General features: G+C 43.5%; 1 protein-coding gene across 1 annotated transcript in view; it reads left to right on the forward strand.

Moving 5' to 3' along the window:
- Nucleotides 1-21,314, forward strand: part of DSG2 (desmoglein 2) — a 70,419-nt gene that overhangs the window by 40,496 nt on the left and 8,609 nt on the right. Inside the window, exons 7-12 of the mRNA XM_068237308.1 lie at nt 1,561-1,698; nt 7,553-7,738; nt 13,342-13,694; nt 16,527-16,669; nt 17,377-17,604; nt 19,050-19,280. Coding sequence (XP_068093409.1) covers nt 1,561-1,698; nt 7,553-7,738; nt 13,342-13,694; nt 16,527-16,669; nt 17,377-17,604; nt 19,050-19,280 — 1,279 coding nt within the window. The remainder of the gene's footprint in view (nt 1-1,560; nt 1,699-7,552; nt 7,739-13,341; nt 13,695-16,526; nt 16,670-17,376; nt 17,605-19,049; nt 19,281-21,314) is intronic.

The raw sequence follows: 21,314 nt of genomic DNA on the forward strand, positions 1-21,314 counted from the left end.
ACAGCCAACAAACATGGACTCCTGCCACAAAAATGCATCCCATTAGGCTGGGAACACACTTAGCAGAATCGCATGCGTTTTCCTCTTTGTGCTATGGGGAAATCGCATGCCATTCTGCTAAATGTGACCCTGGTCTTGACATTATAATACCAGTACCTAAAACTAAAGTGATTTGAGTAGTAAGTGTGCTTATATATATCATAGATAGGTTCCTCTGTTAAGTAGCCCTATAATGTTCAACACTGCAAGCAAATGTGACATGCACCTCTTTAGGAATAGGAGCACATATTAAAGTCAATGGGAACTACATTTAAAAAATGTAGATACTCGCCTAAGTAGAGGGAAGGCCTATAGAGCCTTCCCGTTCTCCTTACGGATCCCCCATTCCAGCGCTGGCTCTTCCGGTAGCACCACTTGACTAAATTAGTCAAATACTGCTCTTCCGCCACCGAAAAGCTTCGGAAGTCTTCGGGGAGACCTAACGCTCTGTACTGCACCTGCGCGATCACACTTTCTTGCATGATCACCCATGCGCAGTACATAGCCGCACGAAGCCCCCCCACGGCGGGTGATTTGAATGGGGAAGCTAGCGATGCACCAAAGGCATCTGGAGAGGAGCGGGAAGGCTCTAAAGGACTCTGAGCTTTCCCTCTCCTTAGGTGAGTATCTGCTTCATTTTTTTTAATTAAATTAATCCCATTAGTTTTAAAAACTCTTAAAGGGAAGGTCCAAGCTGAAAAAAAAAAAATCTACTTCCTCCAGTCCCTGGCAGCCTATCTGTTCCTCGCCGCAGCTCCGCTCCCAGCAGTGTCCCGGGGTCCCCTCCGTTGCACATGCCGACCTTGCCAGGTCTGCATCTTCTGCTCATGCGCTCTGCGCAGAACACTCCATGCTACATGAGCGCAAGTCGCAGAAGATGCCGGTCGGCATCTGTAATGGAGACTGGGCGCGGAGCTGGGGCGAGGGACAGATAAGCTGCCAGGGGCTGGAGAAAGTCCCAGGGAAGTAGATCTTGTTTGTTTTTTTAAGCTCACATCTTCCCTTTAACCTTGCACAGATAGTGAAATAGTGCATCATTGCAGGGACAATACTGACCAGTCCTCTGTACATGTGCACATCATCTTTTCCCTTCCCCACTTTACAGCAGCAGAAGGCATCACTAGCCTTGAGCCTAGCATCACATCTGTACAGCACTCAACCCTGAACTGTACCTGAGGGATCAAGTCCAGATTCCTGCAGGTGTGTGTGTGTGTGTGTGTGTGTGTGTGTGTGTGTGTGTGTGTGTGTGTGTGTGTGTGTGTGTGTGTGTGTGTCTGTGTGTGTGTGCGTGCGTGTACATGTACACACTCATTTAGTGCTGTATCCTGCTCCCTTCTGGAATCTGGGTGCTGCACATTCTAGCAACTGGCAGTTGTGGTTATAAACTGAATGCTACTATCTCTACTGTGTGGTATTTAGTCATTAATCAGTCTGAACTGGGATTGTGAAAAGGCTCTTCTACAATATGGATGTGTGGTGTAAAGGTGGAGGTTTTACACTGTATGTATCTTTTGTTTACAGGAACAAAGCAGCTACACGTTCGAGGTTGAAGTCAGGGATAAGGATGGAGATCCAAATGGAGGCCTTGCTGGAAGAGCAAAAATGAAAATCAAAGTGAAGGATGTTAATGACAACATTCCTGTGCTTGAGAAAGAGGCGGTAAGATGAATATAATAGTGTGTACAGTATGTGTGTGTGCGCACGTGTTTTTATCATTTTTTTTTTCATTGTTTAGTATTTATATAGCGCCGACATATTCCGCAGCGCTGTGCAGAGTATATTTAGTCTTGTCACTAACTGTCCCTCGAAGGAGCTCACAATCTAGTCCCTAGATGTATAGACACAGAAATAGGTTTGTTTTCCAGTTACATTCCTGTATGGAGACTTGCCCCTTTTTCTTTTATCTGGTTTTGATTTTATTTTTATAACTAGCGATCAATAAGATGGAAATATTTCCAAGTTCATGCAGGATTGTGTAAAATTTTATGAAAATATATGAAGCTTAAAAATGTTTGCATAAAAATTAGCATACTTCTACTTAAATATAGAAATATTTGCATCTCATTGATCATCCCTAATGACTGCCACTGCTTTATCTGAAACATATGGATGTAAAGTCTGTTTTCTGCTGTTCACACTCAATGCAATATCCCTACACAAAATTCAGTGGAACCTCTCTTGAATACACCTCAAAATATCTATCTAAGATCCCAACTACCAAATATACTTGCATATAAGCCAACCCGCATATAAGCTTAGGTACCCACTTTTCCCTCAGAAACCAGGAACAAGTGATTGACTTGCGTAGAAGCCCCTTCCCCAGTATAGCCCCCTCCACAGTAGCCAGATGTGACCCCAGTACAAGTCGACCCCCCCTCCCCATAGCCAGATGTGCCTCAAGGATGATAGAGCTGTGTCTCCAGACGCCACTAGATGGCGTCATAGATATGAGACATAGATTGCCACACAGGCAGGGTCGTACTGTGCCAATGGGTTACCAGTATTTTGCCCGAGGGGCCCCACCTCCATGTCTCTGGTGGGCCCCACCTCCACATCTGGTGTATTAGAAATCGCAGCCTGCAGTACAAATTGAGAGGATGCTGCAGGCTGGGCTGTGCCATGGTAGATCTGCCCAGGGGCGTAGCAAGCCGAGTTTGGGGGGTGCGACCCACCCCCAGGTGTCACAGGCCAGGGTTATCTTGTAGTGCACCGAAGCTACAGACAACCTACACCTCAGGCGGCCGCACTGTACACAGCATTCTGTTCTGTTTTATATATCCCTCCCGCCCTCCAATCAATGATCCTCTTTTCTCCTGTCAGTTCCTCTCTCCAGCCAATGAGGGAGAGGGGGGCAGCCAGCAACCATGCGAGCTGCACTGTTTGAAATACAGCCAGGTCAGCATGTTTCTATTGCTTCTCTGATTCCTCCACCACCGGGAGGTGCAGCTCCTCTGCCATATGTACGCTGTCCCCTCTCCCCCTCTGGCTCCCTCCTTCTGCCCTTACTTGCAACCAGTGTCAGCACACTCCGGGCAGTCTTGTCACCCCTCCTCCCCTGCCCTGTGCACACACTCCTTATCTCAGAAATGGGGCTGAGCCTGCAGGAGTTGTCAGGTTATCTCTCCTGCAGACTTGCACTGGTAAGGTCAGCAATCTGCTCCCTGTTTCTTGCACCGCCCCCCCCCCCCCTCCTCAACAGCCCATTCTGAGCAAAAGTGGAGTTTCTCCTTGGTATCCTGTCTCCTTGTGCAAAATGTTAGTTGGATTGTATGAACTAAGATGGATTCTCATTTTATTGCTGAAGAAACCTGCATTGCTGCACACAAAGGTAGTCGTGATCCATATTATTTAAATGTACCTTAGACGGTACATGGTACCTTATTTATGCTTACCTGGGGCTTTATCCAGCCCCATGAGGACCGTGGGCTCCCTTTTCGTCCTCTCCGTGGTCGCCTCAGGTATCCTTTTCAATCGAGGCCAGTTGTGGTGTTCTGTGTCTGCGCGGCATTCTGCGTTTGCGCAGTACCTACTTCACAGTCCCAGAGCACTCCCAGAGGTGATCCTGGGACAACAGAGCGGCTGGGGAGGATGGCGAGGGAGCCCATGGTCCTCATGGGGGGAGAGGAAGCCCCAGGTAAGTATACAGTAGGCACAATGGTTCACAGGTTCTCTTTGAATGCTTTCCATTTGCTTAGTGTTTGGCAGTGCTGGTTATATTGTGAAAGGAATGAAGGAAAGTAAATTAGGTAAGGCTAGGTTCACAGTGGGTGATGCGTTCCCTGTAACAACATGAACGCAATGGATCGGGACAACGGCTCTGCATGTTATCTGGGCATTGTGTCGCACACAGTCATTTGAAAAGTATACGTCGCTGTTAACGTGTTTTGCTGCTATAACAGTATAGATAACAGATCACATTTGGAATTCTGAATTTAGCCCCCTTGCTAGAAGTATTGTAAAGCGGAATTGTAGAAACCTATTAAACACACTGTTTCACTTACCTGGGGTTTCTGCAAGCCCCCAGCAGCCGTCCTGTCCCACGCCGGTCCTCCACGTGCCTCCGTTTTCCTGCCGCCGCTCCGTTCCTTGACTTGTTAGTCGAGGCCAGCGCAGCCCTGCCAAGCATCTATTTTCTTCGCATTCTCCTCTGGGGAGTGAGAAGAAAGGATACGCGTGGCCAGAGCCGCGCAGGCGCAGTGGCCCGGCGGCGAAACCGAAAGTAGCTGGCGGCGGTAGAACGGTGGCTCGTGGAGGACCGGCACGGGACAGGATGGCTGCTGGAGGCTGCAAGCCCTAGCTAAGTGAAACAGTGTGTTTGATAGGTATCTACAGTTCCTCTTTAACTATTTGCCACTAAGGCCTAAAAACTCAAAATGTGTGCTCACACCACAATTAAGTTCCACCCATGAAATCCTTAAATGTGTGCTGCTGACTCTGCCCCCTGTCCATCCAAAACTTGGAGTGCCCAGATTTTTTGGGGCTTTTGTCTGTGAAAATCTGAAAATAGGTTGGCAACCCTGCTCTGGGGGCAATCAGTGACATGACTATGTACTGTGTAAAGTACTGCAGAAGATGTCAGTGCTATATAAATATATAATAATATGATAGGACATTAGACTATGACTATGGTAGGGATTAGATTGTGAGCTCCTCTGAGGACAGTCAGTGACATAACTATGTACTCTGCGGAAGATGTCAGTGCTATATAAATACTAAAGAATTCCTATATAAATACTGAAGAAGAAGAAGAATGCCCAGAGCTAAGCTGCACCCTCAACTCTACTTAAAAGTGCACTTTTGACTTTGCCTCTGTCCAAAACGTTGTCCTGCTTTTTTGTGTCTTTTGTCCAAAGTGCAATACATATTTATAGTGCTAACACTGCTCGACATGTTTCATCTTATACAGATTTTGTCAGGAGCAAAATAACGTGAAAAAAAATAAAAAAAAAACCACCAACACAATATCCCCCCCCAGCAGCAATATTGCTCAGGACAGAGCTCTGTCTTGAGCAATATTGCTGCTGGGGGGATATTGTGTTGGTGGGGGGTTTTTATTTTATTTTTTGCACGTTATTTTGCTCCTGACGAAATCTTTATAAGATGAAACATGTTGAGCACTGTAAATATGTATTGCATTCCCTAAACCCTTGTATATAGACCTTCAGCTGCAATAATTTGTTTGGTGTGTGTGGTGGACCTTGAGCAGTCTAGGTGTATGCAAGCGGGCTGACATACAAAAACAAATCTGCCAGCCTTGTCTTTTTTGCAATACATTCCTGCATTTTTGGTCAATATGCTAAGCACACACACCTGTGGTATTATACCATAAACAAACATCTATGCGATTAAGTTCAGGTTTTTAGGGCTAGCTACACTCCACCTATTGGGCACCACAAAGGTACAGCAGCTTGTGCATTTTGCAAATATGTTACCTAATACGTGTGGGGGGGATAAGCAAAGACACCCGCCTGGAGCTTTTTTAAGGCATTTGTTTGTGATAGGCCTGGTGCACACCAAAAACCGCTAGCAGATCCGCAAAATGCTAGCAGATTTTGAAACGCTTTTTCTTCTTTTTCTGTAGCGTTTCAGCTAGCATTTTGCGGTTTTGTGAAGCGTTTTTGGTGTAGTAGATTTCATGTATTGTTACAGTAAAGCTGTTACTGAACAGCTACTGTAACAAAAAACGCCTGGCAAACCGCTCTGAAGTGCCGTTTTCCAGAGCGGTTTGCGTATTTCCTATACTTAACATTGAGGCAGAAACGCATCCGCAATCCAAAATCTGCAGCAGCCCGGGAGTATGCGTTTCTGCAAAACGCCTCCCGCTCTGGTGTGCACCAGCCCATTGAAATACATTACCCTAGCGGATCCGCACCCGCAAGCGGATCGCAAACCGCAGCAGAACCGCTCTGGTGTGCACTAGGCCATACAGGTGTTTTTAGTGTACCTCACATACAATTGTATATATAGTCCTAGTGACTCTTTTTAAAAAAAATTGATGTGTCTAGAATGAAGACACCATTTTTTTGTACATTTGTGGGACTTTGAATAATTACATGATTCTCGTGTTGAATGTATTTATATAGCACTGACATCTTCTGCAGCACTTTACAGAGTACATAGTCATTTCACTGACTGTCCTTAGGGGAGCTCACAATCTAATCCTACCATAGTAATACTCTAATGTCCTACCATATTATTATTATTATGTATTTGTATAGCACAGACATGTTCTGCAGCACTTTACAGAGTACATGATCATGTCACTGACTGTCCTCAGATGAGCTCACGATCTAATCAATGTCATATGTATGGTAACTAGGACATTACTGTATATTGAAAGAGGGGACTCTATGCAAAGTTTTGCTGGGCAGCAGTGTCTCTGAATTAATGCTACTATGTACATTTGGCCCTGTCCATGATACATCATGACCACACCCACCTTCAGGTGCATGGCCACCCCCCTTTCACCGCAGTCATGGGATGTGTGGGCCCCAGGTTGAAATTTCTCTGGTGGGCCCCCAGTGTCCCAGTCCAACCCTGCACACAGGAAGAATCCCCAATCATTGCACCGCTGGCACATTTCTTGCACACTCTGTTCCACAAGCCAGGGGATACAGATCATCTTGAGCAGCGTACTCTGCGCACCATGTTGTAGGGGATGGGGATACGGACACAGCAGGGAGCCAGCTGGCAAGAGCAGGATCGCTAGTGCACGATCCTTGCGCTCCTTTATCAGGAACAAAACCTGGTCAGCCAACCATTCTGCTCCACTGACTCACATACAAGCTCAGGAGGTAACTTTTCAGCACTTCTTTTGTGCTGAAAAATTAGGCTTATACGCGAGTATATAAGGTATCTCATCTTTTTCTTTTATAGAAACAATTATGGTGTATCCCTAATGCTGAAGGGTACCAGCATGATTTATTTATTTATTTTTTTGCACTGTTAGAAAATAAGTTATTGCTTAAAAGGCATTTTTTAATGTAAAGATATCACCTAGGAAAAAAACTTACAAGAAACACTATGTTCACATTATAAATCGCCAGTGCTATTGCAAGCACTGAGCGTTTTTTTTTTTTTTTTTGGTCGGTTTGATTTTTCCGCGAATTTTTTTTTTTTTAATTTTGTTTCCCTGCATTTTTGCAGATCGATTCTTCTTGGTACAGGCAGCGCTTTTGAAAGCGAATCGCAAGCGAACCGCTCATATGTGAACACTCTCATGGGGAATCATTGTACAAGCGCTTTTAGGGCGATTTCTAAAATCGCCAGCGCTTAAAAAAATACGCAAATGCTCATAGTGTGAACAAGCCCTAAGAGAATTGAATGGGCATGAAACTAACTTTTAGAAGTAAGGCAGCAATATTGACTTTGAGTGGCATGTAGATTGAGTGATATTAAAACGCTCTCACATCAGCTATCTTTTGTTTGAGTGAATAGATAGAACTTGTTTAATCAATGATGGTTATAAGCCACTTGTCCACCAATATTCATTTTTATTTATTTATTTTTTCAGTACGATTGTGAGGCTGAAGAAAATGTAGCGGGAATTGAAATATTACGCATGAAAGTATTTGATAATGATGAAGAGCATACAGATAATTGGTTTGCTCACTTTGACATAATATCTGGCAACGAGGACGGGATCTTTGAGATTGAACTTGATGAGGATACTAATGAAGGCAAGCTGATGCTGAAGAAGGTAAATAATATGATTAGCAAACGTGAACCTATAGAAAGCTGAACATTTAAAGACACTGCCAGTCAAAAAAACTACCGTATGTCTGACTTGCCTGTTGACAAGGTAAATCACGTACTTGTTAATTGTATCTTCTGGGCAGATGTCCCGGTATCAAAGCTCTGGGCTTGTGCAGGACGGTCCCTTTCCATGAGTTGAGACCTACATTACTGATCATATTACATATTCTGCTTTCTTTCTGAGTGAAATAGTTGAACTTAAAGTGGTATCAAACTCAGCATTTCATCTTTGCTCTAAAAGATTATTTTCAGCATAGAAACCTATTACCACAAAAAAAAAAAAAAAAATAGCAGAACAGCATTCAAACAGTTAAACATAGCACTTTCCTCTTCAGGCTACATTCACAGTGGGATGTTGCGTTGTAATGCGCAACAAAAAGGTGGTAACGAACATTAATGCTGCGTTACCATCGCATTTAGTAGGTACAGTAAAGTATACAGGCAATGAAAAGTATGCTTTCCTGTGCCTGGTAACTGGTGCGTTTAGAGGTAACGCACTGCAAGCTAAATGGTACAATGCGACACTAACGTCGCACTGTGACTGTCCCATAGGATTAGCATTGCATTGCGGTAAGCTGTGTTATAGGATTTTATAACGCAGCTCTGCAACGTTCCACTGTGAATAAGCCTTTAGTGGAAAGCCTGTTGGGATTCCAAATAGGTAATTATACTGTATTTTGTTTACATTCCTTTGTCCGCTACAATTAGTAAACCTTAGCAGCAGTGCTGAAACTGAGAGCTGGTTCACACTCAGGACTTGATTCACGAAAGCGTGATGACTGCTATCGCAGCAGTTAGCACACGCTGTCCGGCTCGTAGTTCTTATCACGCTAATAGCGTTAGTTCACGTGATAAGCGAAGGTTATCTCGCGATTACGTGTGCTTTTCACGTGAAACGCGCACTAGATTGCACAATCACATGTGCTTTTCACGTGAAACGCGCACAAGATCGCGTGATAACCTTCACTTATCACGTAAACTAACGCTGTAAGCGTGATAAGCATTACAATCCAGAGAGCGTGTTGTAACTGCTGTGATAGCAGTCAGTTATCAAGCTTTTGTGAATCAAGCCCTCAGAACCCAAATCGCGATCAATTTTACGTTGCAAAAGTACGCAAATTTGCATTTGTGATTCCCTTTCAATAGAAGAAGAATCACATTGCACTCGCCCCAAAATTCTGCATGCAGCACATTTATGCAAATCGCAAACGCTGCAGTGAGAAAGATCCCATAGGGATACATTAGTAAAAGTGCTTTGCTGATTGCCGGTGATCAGCCAACCTGCTGCAAAGCACCCGAGTGTGCATTAGCCCTAAGCTGCACACATAGTAGAAGCAGAGAGCGCTGAGAAGGGATCACTAGATTGATTTTAATATAAAATACATCAGCTATTCAATAAAATGCAATGGCAGCTTTCAGAGCAGATAAACTGTACTTTGGGAACTTCTAATTTGTAAACAGACAATATTACTTGTGTACAAAAGCAAATATGGTAACTATATGGGTAATAGAAAGTAGGAAAACACGTTTTATTGAATTTTATGTCAGAGTTCAACCCCGCTTTAATTACTACTGATAGCAAAATATTCAATTTATGGAAAAGTAGTCTTTGCAACAAGTTAAATAGTTAAATGTATGTGTCGCTTTGCACTCCTAACATTCCAGGTTACTTGTCATTACCATTGTTTTGCTTCCCTATTGCAACATGCGCGGTGTAGAAGTAGCCTAGCTGTAAGCACAGTACTGTACATGTACAATCAGAATCAATTTATTTCACCAAGTAAGTGTGCACTTACAAAGAATTTGTCTTGGCAGTTGCTTAACAAACACAAACAAAAACAATACAAGAACAGACATTATGTATATTATAAGTCAAGGACAATATGTAAGTATAGAGGTAGTAAGCAAGGTGAGAATTGTTCATTTTCAGTTCTGTGCTGATTACTTTCAAGTCCTAGCAGCTCCTGTCTATATATCTAAAGTTTTTAGATAGTTTACACAGCAAATCTAGCTGCAAAAAGCTTCAACAGTTTATGAGTATTTATTCCTGTGATACAATGAGGGCAGCCATGTTCTGTTTATCACATTACAAAAATCTTTTTCAACATTGGGTATATTAATAATCACAGTATTGATGATTCAATAAAGAATAAAACCATTTAAAAACCAAGCAAATATTCCAACATGATCCCTGCTGCATATGAAACAATCACTCTAAATGCAATCTATTGTATAATGACACAATGCTGCTGTCAGACATAACACCCCACAGTAGGCTCAATATTGAGCCCAACAGGGGGAGAAGCCGGGTTCAGTATACAACTTAGTGTGATGCAGGACCAATAAACAACACCTGTGCAATGGAAAAAAAAAAAAAACACCACGAATAAATATCGCATATATAAGATTATGGAGTAAAGTGCACAATTGCTATCCAAGTATACAGTATTACTAGTGATAAGATGCCTAGTAAAAAATTAAGGCAAAAGAGCAGCCCATAGGAAAAAGAGCATAAAGTGGAGTAGTGCAAAAAATAGGAGATACTTAGCCCAGAAATGGTGAAGTCAATCTCAGCAGCACAGCAGGGAACAAGGAATCCCCTCAGAGGACAAGATCCCACTAGTTCCGCGAGAGTCTCCTTGATAAAGCGAGGTGACTCTCGCGGAACTCATTGCACAGGTGTTGTTTATTGGTCCTGCATCACACTAGGTTGTATACTGAACACGGGTTCTCCCCTGTTGGGCTCAATATTGAGCCTACTGTGGGGTTTTGTATCTGACAGCAGCATTGTGTCATTATACAATATATTGCATTTAGAGTGATTGTTTCATATGCAGCAGGGATCATGTTGGAATATTTGCTTGGTTTTTAAATGGTTTTATTTTTTATTGAATCATCAGTACTGTGATTATTATTATACCTAATGTTGAATAAAGATTTTTGTTATACTTTTTCAAATTTTGCTGTGGGAGGTGCTATTTTTTAAGGGCTTTCTTCCTCTACCATATAATTGCTCTTGTTTTGAGCCCTAGGGCCTCGTTCACATCAGGGCCGTTTCTGTGCGCTTTTTACAGCGCACTGCCCTGTGCGATCAGCAAGGTATTTACTTTCCTATGTAACTAAATGTAGCTGGTTCACATCTATCCGCTGGGCTGAGCAGCGTTACAGAAACGTAGGGTTGCATGCATTTCTGTGCGTTGAGCTGGAAAGCGCACATCAATGCAAGTGAATGGGTGCGCTTTTTTAGCGCATAGAAGCGCGTACAAGCGCATAGAAGCGCATGCGTTTTTTACCCCTAATTGGAGAAAAAAATACATTTACATACAAAAACAAAGTTTTATTGACAACTGCTGCTGGTACAACAAGCAAAACATGCTTTAAAGAAGCGCAGCGCAACGCACAGAAACGCGCACTAAAGCGCGCAGAAGCGCATGCGGTTTTTACCACGCGCTTTCACACGTTTTTCAGCGCAGCAGATGTGAACGAGGCCTAGCACACACAGTTATCTGGTTGAGGTGTTGCAGACACTCCCTAGAAACTGTTTGTCACATTACACAAAGGCAAGTTGATAGCATCTGCAGCCCTCAGCTCAATCCCCTCTCCTCCTCTCTCCTCACCATTGCCTCTGAAATCTCTGGATAGTAAAGGTGGCCATACACTGGTCGATTTGCCATCAGATTCGACCAACAGATAGATCCCTCTCTGATCGAATCTGATCAGAGAGGGATCGTATGGCTACCTTTACAGCAAACAGATTGTGAACCGATTTCAGCCTGAAACCGTTCACAATCTGTTGTGGTGGTGCTGCTGCTGCTGCCCCCGCCCGCCCGCATACATTACCTGCTCGGCCGGCGCGACTCCAGTCCCCCGGTCACCGCTGCTCTGTCTGCGCTCTGGTCTCCAGCATGCGTCACTTCTTCTAGCCCGGCAGGAAGTTTAAACAGTAGAGGGCGCTCTACTGTTTAAACTTCTTGCCGGGCTAGAAGAAGTGAGGCATGCCGGACCTGGAGACCAGAGCGCAGACAGAGCAGCGGTGACCGGGAGACTGGAGTTGCGCCGGCGGAGCAGGTAATGTATGCGGGCTCTATTGCGTCGGTCGTCGGGCACTCGAACGCCGCTAGCGATGCGCTCTTTACCCGCGAGCGATCGACTGTTATTTTCCGCACTGCGCGATCGACGGGATCGGACGAAATGGATCGAAATTCGGCGTGTAGCTTGAACGATTGGCAGCAGATTCGATCCCAGTGATCGAATCTGCTGTCGAAACGGGCGCAAATCGGGCCAGTGTATGGCCAGCTTAACTTCGTCCTGCCCAGACTGAGCTCCCATAAGCCATTGCTACATGAGTCTGAGAATGCCAAGGCACTCTGAAACTGTGGGAGAGGCTTGTTTAGTTTCTAGGGAATTAGAGTATTAAAACAAAACAAAGTTTTGGCTTGAGGAATGCCCTATAAACTATATGAAAGGAACACAATTATGCAATGAGTAAAAGTTTATCTCAAATCCACTTTAAGCATGGCTACCGCCTGAGGAGACCATACTGTAAAAACAGAAACATTTTTTACCAATAATGGGGTTACGTCATATATTTTAATTTATACCTTTTTTATTTCTTTAAAATTACTAATCCTTATTTGTATGGATCGGATTTCAGCTGAGTCACTTTCTCAGCTTCTCAGCACAAGAAATATTGGCCAATCAAAGAGGTGTGGGAGGGGAAAACAGGAGTGAAAGAAACTTCAGCCACTCAGGCTGGCACTAGTTATGTCTAAGGGGAGGAAAGTAAAAAAGAGCAGAAAAAAAAACCAGCATGCACTGCAACTTCTCTTTTGCTGCAGATGCGCCAAATAAGAGCCAGGGGACCTGGTAAATGATATTCTATTGAGAAGAAAATTAAGAGTGATTTTTAACTTTTGGATTGCCTGGTTAGCATCCTTGTTGTTTGTTTAACATATAAAAAAGAGAATTGATGTTTTATTTTATGCCTAAGGCTGGCCACTAACGGTCCAATTTCTAGCGAAAAATCGTTCGAGCGATCAGAAATTCTGATCGGATTGATTGTAAATAATCTCCATTGGTGGACACAATCGATTATGAACGAGTGAAAAAAATGTCGCCCGAATGAATTTTCGTCGAACGAAAATTTGGATTTTCTTGGTGGTCGTGATAGATAGGAAGCAATGATTGGTTAGTTGATGGTGTAGTGAACGATTTTTTGTCCGATCACAATTTCTGATCGCTCGAACGATTTTTCGCTAGAAATTGGACCGTTAGTGGCCAGCTTAACAGTTGCTCTTTAAGGCCCCCTGCACACTGCAACTCCGATTTGCAATTCCTATTTTTTCTGGATGCTATCAAAAAATAAAGAAAAACGCAACATGCTGTAACGATTAAAAGTCGCAAATCAGAACCACGTGTAAAATCGCATCAAATTCGCAAGTTGAAATCGGAATTGCATATAGTGTGCAAGAGCCCTCAATCTGTCTTTTTTTTTTTTTTTTTTTTTTTATTATTATTTCATGTAATAATGCATACATTCATTTTTAGGAAGTGGATTATGAAGCCATGCAAAATGCAAATCTGCAAGTTGTTGTTTCGAACCGAGCAGAATATCACCGCTCAATCACACAAGTGGTCAGCGGAGGAGGCTCCGTTGTAGTGGGAGGATTTTCAGGAGGAGCTGGTGGTGCTGCTGGTGGTGGTGGTGGTGGTGGTGCTGGTGGAGGAGGGGGAAAAGCTATCCCCATCAAAGTGAAGGTGAAGAATACACGTGAAGGGCCCGTGTTTAAACCAAGGAAGAAGACACTTCAAATAGTGGAAGGGAAGACAGTAAAAAACACGGTTATTGGCTCTTATCGGGCATATGATGCTGACTCTGGAACGTTTGCTGAACATGTTAAGTAAGTCTGCTTATCAGCTTGGATCCATTCTAATTTCATGGTAAACGCAAAGTGTTTGAGAGGACTGGCAGTTCATGTAGTATTTGTGTAATTTTGTCTATTGCACATAATTTATTTTGCTTTTTTTTTATCTGTGTTACCTTGTTGGTTGGGTTTTCTCAGCTGACCATTCCTGTGTGAATGTCAGATGCTGCTTTGCTGGACAGAACAGCAGTCTGAATTGTTCAAAGTCCATCCTCTATAGGTGCGTACACACGCACTACGGCTGCCAACGATGGGTCCGTCAGACCCTCCCACTGGGCGGACTTTCAGGCGACAGTAGCGTGTGTGTGTACGCGCTGTTGATGGACTGATAAGGCTGTTTCTGAGAGATCCGCTCAGCGCACTACCGTAACAACAACGGGTCCGTCAGACTGACAAGTCAAAAACGGTCTTATCTGTCTGTTGACAGACTGTACACGCTCTACTGTCGGCAGAACGCCCGTCCAGCGGGAGGGTCTGACGGACCCGTCGTTCGTTGCAGTAGTGCGTGTGTACGCACCTTTAACTACAGAGGAGGTAATTTAAGGAATGCAGAGATAAGATGACTCTCTCACTGTGTGGTGGCAAGTTTTCTCTTGCCTTATTATCTCCAGCATGATCTTAGTGAATTGAGGCCATTGTCCTTCCTGAGACTGGAACTGACACCCCACTGTTATAAAGGGAGAGTGCTAGTCTGTAGAAGATAGGTTACCCTCCCATAATGCTACAGATCAAGACATAAATGTCTTTACAGTAGTTCTAGTGTTGTTTAAATGTGGCCATCACACTTTTATCTTCCGCACGGTTCTCTTATCTTTTTCCATTGTCTCCCGTGCAGAATCGAGCGCGGAAACCATCAGGCGTAAGATCGGGCATGTCGGAAATTATCTATCGAGCCATCTAAATGGCTCAGAATCTAACTGTGTATTCCCAGCATAAGGGCTCTTTCACATTACATAACGGGTGCAAGAACACAATTTTGTGCACGCGTTATGATGGCGGCAAAGCGTTGGGAAGTTGCAGTTCAACGCTGGTCAGCAGCGCTAGTTCTAATTCACCCAACGGAAAAACGCCGGCGCTGGATGATTAAAAGCTAGATGCATTACACTGTAGCACTCTGGAACACTTTGACTAATGTGAGAGGAGTGATCCATCAAAACGCACAGATCAGCTCCCAGTGTGAAAGAGTCTCCCAGACATCAGAAAGACCGCCAGCAAATTGTTCATCGCTCAGTTTGGTGAAACTGCATAGATAATTGTATAAAGTTTTTTTTTTTTTTTTTTTTTTTTTTTTTTTTTTTTTTTTTTTTTATATATATATATATATATATATATATATATAATAATTATGACATCCAGAAAAGTAAAATGGTGTTCTATGTGATTGCAAGTAGGCAGTAGGAAGGTATTTTCTGTCTTCCTTATTTCCTTGAATGTGACTGTTCTCTTATTCATCGTGGCATTATTTAGTGTGATGCTTCTTTGTGTGCAATCACTTAAAGGAAACCTGAGGTGAGTGGGATAAAGAGGCTGCCATATTTATTGCCTTTTTAAACAATACCAAATGCCTGGCATCCTGCTGATCTTTCTGGAATCAGTAGTGTCTAAATCACACCTGAAACATGCATGCAGCTAAACTTAAAACAAAAAAAAAATGTAGACACTTCCCTATAGTGAGGGAATGCTCTGGATCCTATAGAGACTCCCCTGCCCCCTCTTCGTGTTCTCATTCCTCTGCTGTCCCCCGGTGAAGTTGCAATGCCTCTGCCATCCCTCGAAAGCATTCAGGAGCACTCACGTCCCTGGGTGCTCTGAAGATGGGCCGCTCTGTACTGCACCTGCACAAGTGCTTCCGGAGTCTACCGACTGTACCCAAGGCATATTCAACCAGCTGGCAATGAGGTGACAGCACTGGAACTAGAGTGCCAAGAGGAGATAGGGAAGGCTTAATAGGACCCAGAGCCTTTTCTCTGCATAGGTAAGTCTCTGGCTTTTTTTTTTTTCTCTCGCTTCAGTGTTACTTTAAAGGGAACCTGAACTGAGTAAAATTATTTAAAATAAACACATGATGTAGCTGCAAATGAATATATCATACTAACCTCACCATCAGTTCCTCTCAGAAGCTCACCATTTTCTTCTTACAGTGATCCCTTCCAGTTCGGACAATATTTTGTCAGAACTAAAATATACCAGTTTCTGTCAGTTACAACTGAATGTGCAAGGTAATGTCCATGTTTCCCTATGGCTCAAGTTGGCGATATTACAGTTTAACAGTGTGCTGACCAGGAAACTGTAATGGGGTAATGGCCATTTTAAAAACGGAGGAAAGAGAATTCCATTGATCACAGTGGACAAACAGGAGGCAGGAGAGGAGAAAGAGATTGAGGAGTAGACTACACAGGAGGTAAGTATGACCTGTGTATGGTTATTTTGAATTTTAATTTTCAGTTCAGGTTCTCTTTAAATTAGAGCATCTGATCTGTATATGCTTGTTTAAGGTCTATGGCTAAACGTATTAGAGACAGGAGGACAGTCAGGAAACTTGCATTGTTTAAAAATAAATAAATCTGTCGGCCTCCCCATCCCGCTCACCTCAGGTTACACAATCTTCTGAGTAGGGTGTTTTAATAAGGTGGACAAAGGCATCATTTTTCGTACCCACTGAACTGAATGGAATGAGTCTCCTATAGCTCCTATAGGAGAGTTCAGTACAGATAGAAATATTTTATTTACACTTTAGCATGCATTATTTTATATTCCATAGTGTATTGCAAATAAAACCACTTTATAAACGTATATTACAATTTACAGGTACGCCAAAGATTATGATCCAGATAACTGGTTTACCATTGATCCGACTACTGCTGAAATTAAACTTTTAAAAGTACCTGATCGCGAGTCTATATACGTCGTAAATGGCAGCTATGTAGCAAAGATTCTGGCCATCAGTGAAGGTAAGTTTACGTTTTTATTGTCTAAACAGTGGACTGGTTGACTGAAAAAAAGTCTTTGCATTTGTTACTTATACAGTCTGCTAGCCTACTTTCTCCTACATTTTGTTTTTGTTTGCTGCGTTGGTTGTGATACAGATTCTAAGTGAAGAATTGTGTTTTACGGTTATGCAGACTGTATTCTAAGGCTTTGTTCACATCTAAAATCGAAATCGCTGTGGTTTTTTTCCCCTCCCAGCGCTCCACTGCCCGCTATGATTTTGTGTTAAGTGCTTTTTCAATGCACGTTTGCAGAGAGAATTGTTTTTCACTTCCTGACGCAAGTCAGGAAGTGAACTCTTTGACCCGGAAAATAATAAATGCAATGTATTTATTCTTAAAAGTGAGCGTAATCGCCGGATAAAGCGATTTTTGAGCGTTTTGCGTTTTTCATATACCTTCCATTGTAGCAAAATCGCCCCGAAAATGGAACATGCAGCACTTTGCTGAGTAGAAAGCGGACAAAATGTGCTGATATGAACTGTCCCATAAGGAATCCTTGCACAAGCGCTTTTAAGGCGTTTTTAAAAATCGCCAGCGCTAAAGAAAAATGCAAAACGCCTTAGTTGTGAACAAGCCCTCACAGTAATTTTTTGGGAATGAAAATCTCTATCTATCTATCTATCTATCTATCTATATATATATATATATATAATTTTTTTTTTCCCAAGATCTTCCAGGGAAGACTGCAACTGGTACCATCTCTCTTGATGTCGAAGATATCAATGACAACTGCCCAGTTCTAATAAATCCAGATCAAACCGTGTGTTTAGATGCCAAATTCATTAACTTGACAGCAGTGGATAAGGATGCCTTTCCTAATGGGGCTCCCCTAAAGTTCGTGGTGTTGGATGAACCCCCTGGCAATGCTCAGTTGTGGTCAATTGGAAAAACTGATAGTAAGTGTTAATATTTAATAATTTTGGCAAATCTTACGCTTCACAATAGTGTGAACTAGTTAATGATGGATTTTGATTCTCAAAGCGCACCTGAAAGGAAAAAAAAAGTTGAAAAGATAGATATATACTTCAGTAGTGTGCCATTGTAGGTCAGGGGTTTGGGTGAGCATCATTACTTACCTACAGGGGGCTGCTCCTCTAGCTCACCATTTGTATGAAGTTTACCATTTACCCCAAGTAGCGACCACAGTTTTATCAAGTATGACCTTTGCCTAAAGGTGGCCATACACTATTCAATCTTTTGGGGGGGTTTCACCCAGTGAAATCCATAGTTTGAAGAATCCATGCACTTGATTTGATTGGCAGACAACAGCTTCTGAGTGCAGGGGATATGTTAAAAAAGGTCAATAATTTTTATATTTTGGCAAAGACTGTGTCATTGAGAAGAAACAATCAGGGCCGGCCCGCTCATGAGGTGAAACTTTTGCCTCAGGCGGCAAATTTCTAGGGGCGGCATCCGCCCGTCGGTGGGTGCGGGGAGCCGGCCGCCCAGCTGGAGGGGTAGCGGGATGGACAGGGGTATTGGGCCTAGCGGCGGGGAGGGGGGTCGGACCCCCGCCCCTCCCTCGCCTGGGTCCCCCGTCCTCTGCTCCCCTCCAGCCTTAAATACATCAGAAGCGCAACTCGTAAGAGGCAGTGGGCGGGGAGGACTCACCTCTTCCTCGATCCAGCGTGCGCTCCACTGACGTCACTTCCTGCAACGCCGCCCACTGCCGCCCAGGCGAGGGAGGGGGGGGGGGTCCGACCCCCCCTCCCCGCCGCTAGGCCCAATACCCCTGCCCTGCCCGCTACCCCTCCAGCTCGGCGTCGGCGCGGGCGGTGGGAGCAATAATTTTTTCAAAATTTGCCTCAGGCGGCAAAAAGTCTAGGGCCGGCCCTGAAAACAATGAAACTTTAAGTATACTTTTTTTGTTTTTACGCACAAAATTAAAATTGTGGGTTATCTTACCATAATTTATTTTTTAGAAGTTGGGGAGATAGATAATTTTTTTTTTTTTCCTCGGGTTCAATTTAAATCTTTAACCTCCCTGGTGTTATGATTATTTCCAGATTTAGGGTCTAAAAGTCATGCAATTTTTCTCAAGATTTTAGACCCTAAAACAAGAAAAAAAACCTACCAGAGAGAGATCTGCAGCAGCTCCTGCATATAACTCACTCACGGGATTACTACCCTGACCTGCCGATTTCCGTCCCGAGACTCGGGATTACCGTTGGGGAGGTATATTTCCATAAATGTAGAACTCATGATAATATCATATTACATTATCCAAATTATTTTCTGATCGCCAAGAATATGAGCAAAAATGGTTTATGTGATAGAGAGTTGTAGAATGTCATCATTAATGTAATCAGTTACTTAGTCTCTCATGTAATTTTTGTCTTAGGTAACAGTGCACAGCTGATACCAAAAAACTTGTGGACAGGATCACATCAAGTTAATGTTCTAGTAACCGACAACCAAGGTTTAAGCTGTCCAGAGAAGCAGACCCTGAAGTTATTAGTGTGTACTTGTGAAAATGGGAATGTCGCTTGTGCAGAAAGAATTTCTAATTCCTCTGTGGGCCTCGGAGGTGGAGCTGTTGCACTCATGATTCTTGCTTGTTTGCTCTTACTATGTAAGTATATCTGTATTTGAATGTTAGGCTCAATTCAAACCTTATGTTGTAAGCAATAATAAAGAGATGCTCCTTCAAACTGCATGCGTGGAAGGAAGTTACTTTTGTTGCAGTCTCTCACCCCAATGTGGAGATTTTACCTAATTTTTGCTCCTAGGATCTCTGTGGCTTTAAATATGATACTCGGTTGTCCTGGCAACAAGATATAAGATGCCTTCAGGGGCATAAAAAGATTTGCATATTCAGCAGCAGTGCATTGTGGGTAGCCAGAGATGTTCACTTAAAGCTGATTTATCACAAATACCTTTTGTTTTAAAAAGGCAAAAGACAAAGGGAAATAATATTATATTCACAGTTCAGCGCACATTATCCATTCTATAGTTCATTAAATTGCAAGTCAATTCAAGTGGACAGAATCCTTTGGTGTAGTCTCTTCTCAGTGTTCCACCACCAAAACACCCAATAGGAAACGCACTCACTAAAAGCAGCGCGACCACTGCCAGACTTGTGACCCACTGCCAGACTTGCGACCACTGCCAGACTTGCCAGATATCGCTCTATTCGAGGAAAACCTCAGCACCTCAGGTCCTGGTCCTTATGCCACCTTGCATAGTCCACTTGATACTTGTCCATAACCTCAAATTAAAAATCTCCCATAGCGTAAATCAGTTCAAAAACACTTGTACTTCATTAAAAATGCTCACTCACATATTTCCAGATGCTTAAATGGCACCGAGCTTCAATCCACGGGCATAAGGTGGCATAAGGACCAGGACCTGAGTTGCTGAGGTTTTCCTGGAATAGAGCGATATTTGGCCAGTCTGGCAGTGGTCGCGCTGCTTTTGGTGAGTGCGTTTCCTGTTGGGTGTTTTGGTGGTGGAACACTGAGAAGAGACTACACCAAAGGATTCTTTCCACTTGAATTGACTTGCAATTTAATGAACTATAGAATGGATAATGTGCGCTGAACTGTGAATATAAAATTTGTGTGAAGTACTTGCTATACTTAGTGAGAGCGCACTCAATATTGGACTATTATAAATAACCAGAGCGCTTTGAATTAATATTGATATAAAGGGAAATAATAGTTTGATGGGGTCTTAACTTTGCATACAGGTAATAAAGACTCTTCTCTTCCGATAGTAAAATATTTTACATTACTGATATTTTACAATGACCTAACCCCCATTCTCACACGGCACCCAGGTGCTGACATCACACTGTGGGAAGAGTTTTACCACAATATCAGCCATACAGAGCCCCCTGATGATCTATTTGAGAAAAAGAAAAGATTTCTCATGGGAAAGGGGGTATCAGCTACTGATTGGGATGAAGTTCAATCCTTAGTTACGGTTCCTCCTTAAAGGGAACTTAAACTGAACGGGGGTAAAGAGTTTCAATTACCTGGGGCTATTACCAGCCCCCTGCAGCAGTCCTGTGCCCTCGGAGCTGCTCTGGAATCCTCCGGTCCCCCGCTGTCGTTTAGTTTCATTTTTGACAACTCACCAGTCAGCCGGCCGCCATGCGTATTATTAGACGCATTCCCTACTGCAATTAGCGCTGTTGCGGACCACAACGCGTACAAAAAATACGCGTTGCCGCATTCCGCATGCGTAGATATGCGACAACGCGTATTTTTGTACGTGTTGCGGTCCGCAACAGCGCTAATTGCAGTAGGGAATGCGTCCAATAATACACATTGTGGCCGGCCGACTGGTGAGTCGTCAAAAACGAAACTAAGTGACAGCGGGGGACCGGAGGATTCCAGAGCGGCTCCGAGGGCACAGGACTGCTGCAGGGGGCTGGTAATAGCCCCAGGTAAGTGAAACTCTTTACCCCCCGTTCAGTTAAGGTTCCCTTTAAAGAGGCACTTAAGTAAAAAAAAATGAGTTTTACTCACCTGGGGCTTCCCTCAGCCCCCTGCAGCTGATCGGTGCCCTCGCAGTTTCGCTCGGAATCTCCTGTCCCTGCCGGCGTCTTCTTCCGGTTTCGCCGTCACCGTCCGTCAGGCTGGGAACGCGAGTGATTCTTCGC

Source organism: Hyperolius riggenbachi, chromosome 5 (assembly GCF_040937935.1).
Source record: "Hyperolius riggenbachi isolate aHypRig1 chromosome 5, aHypRig1.pri, whole genome shotgun sequence".
In the NCBI taxonomy this organism is placed as follows: domain Eukaryota; kingdom Metazoa; phylum Chordata; class Amphibia; order Anura; family Hyperoliidae; genus Hyperolius; species Hyperolius riggenbachi.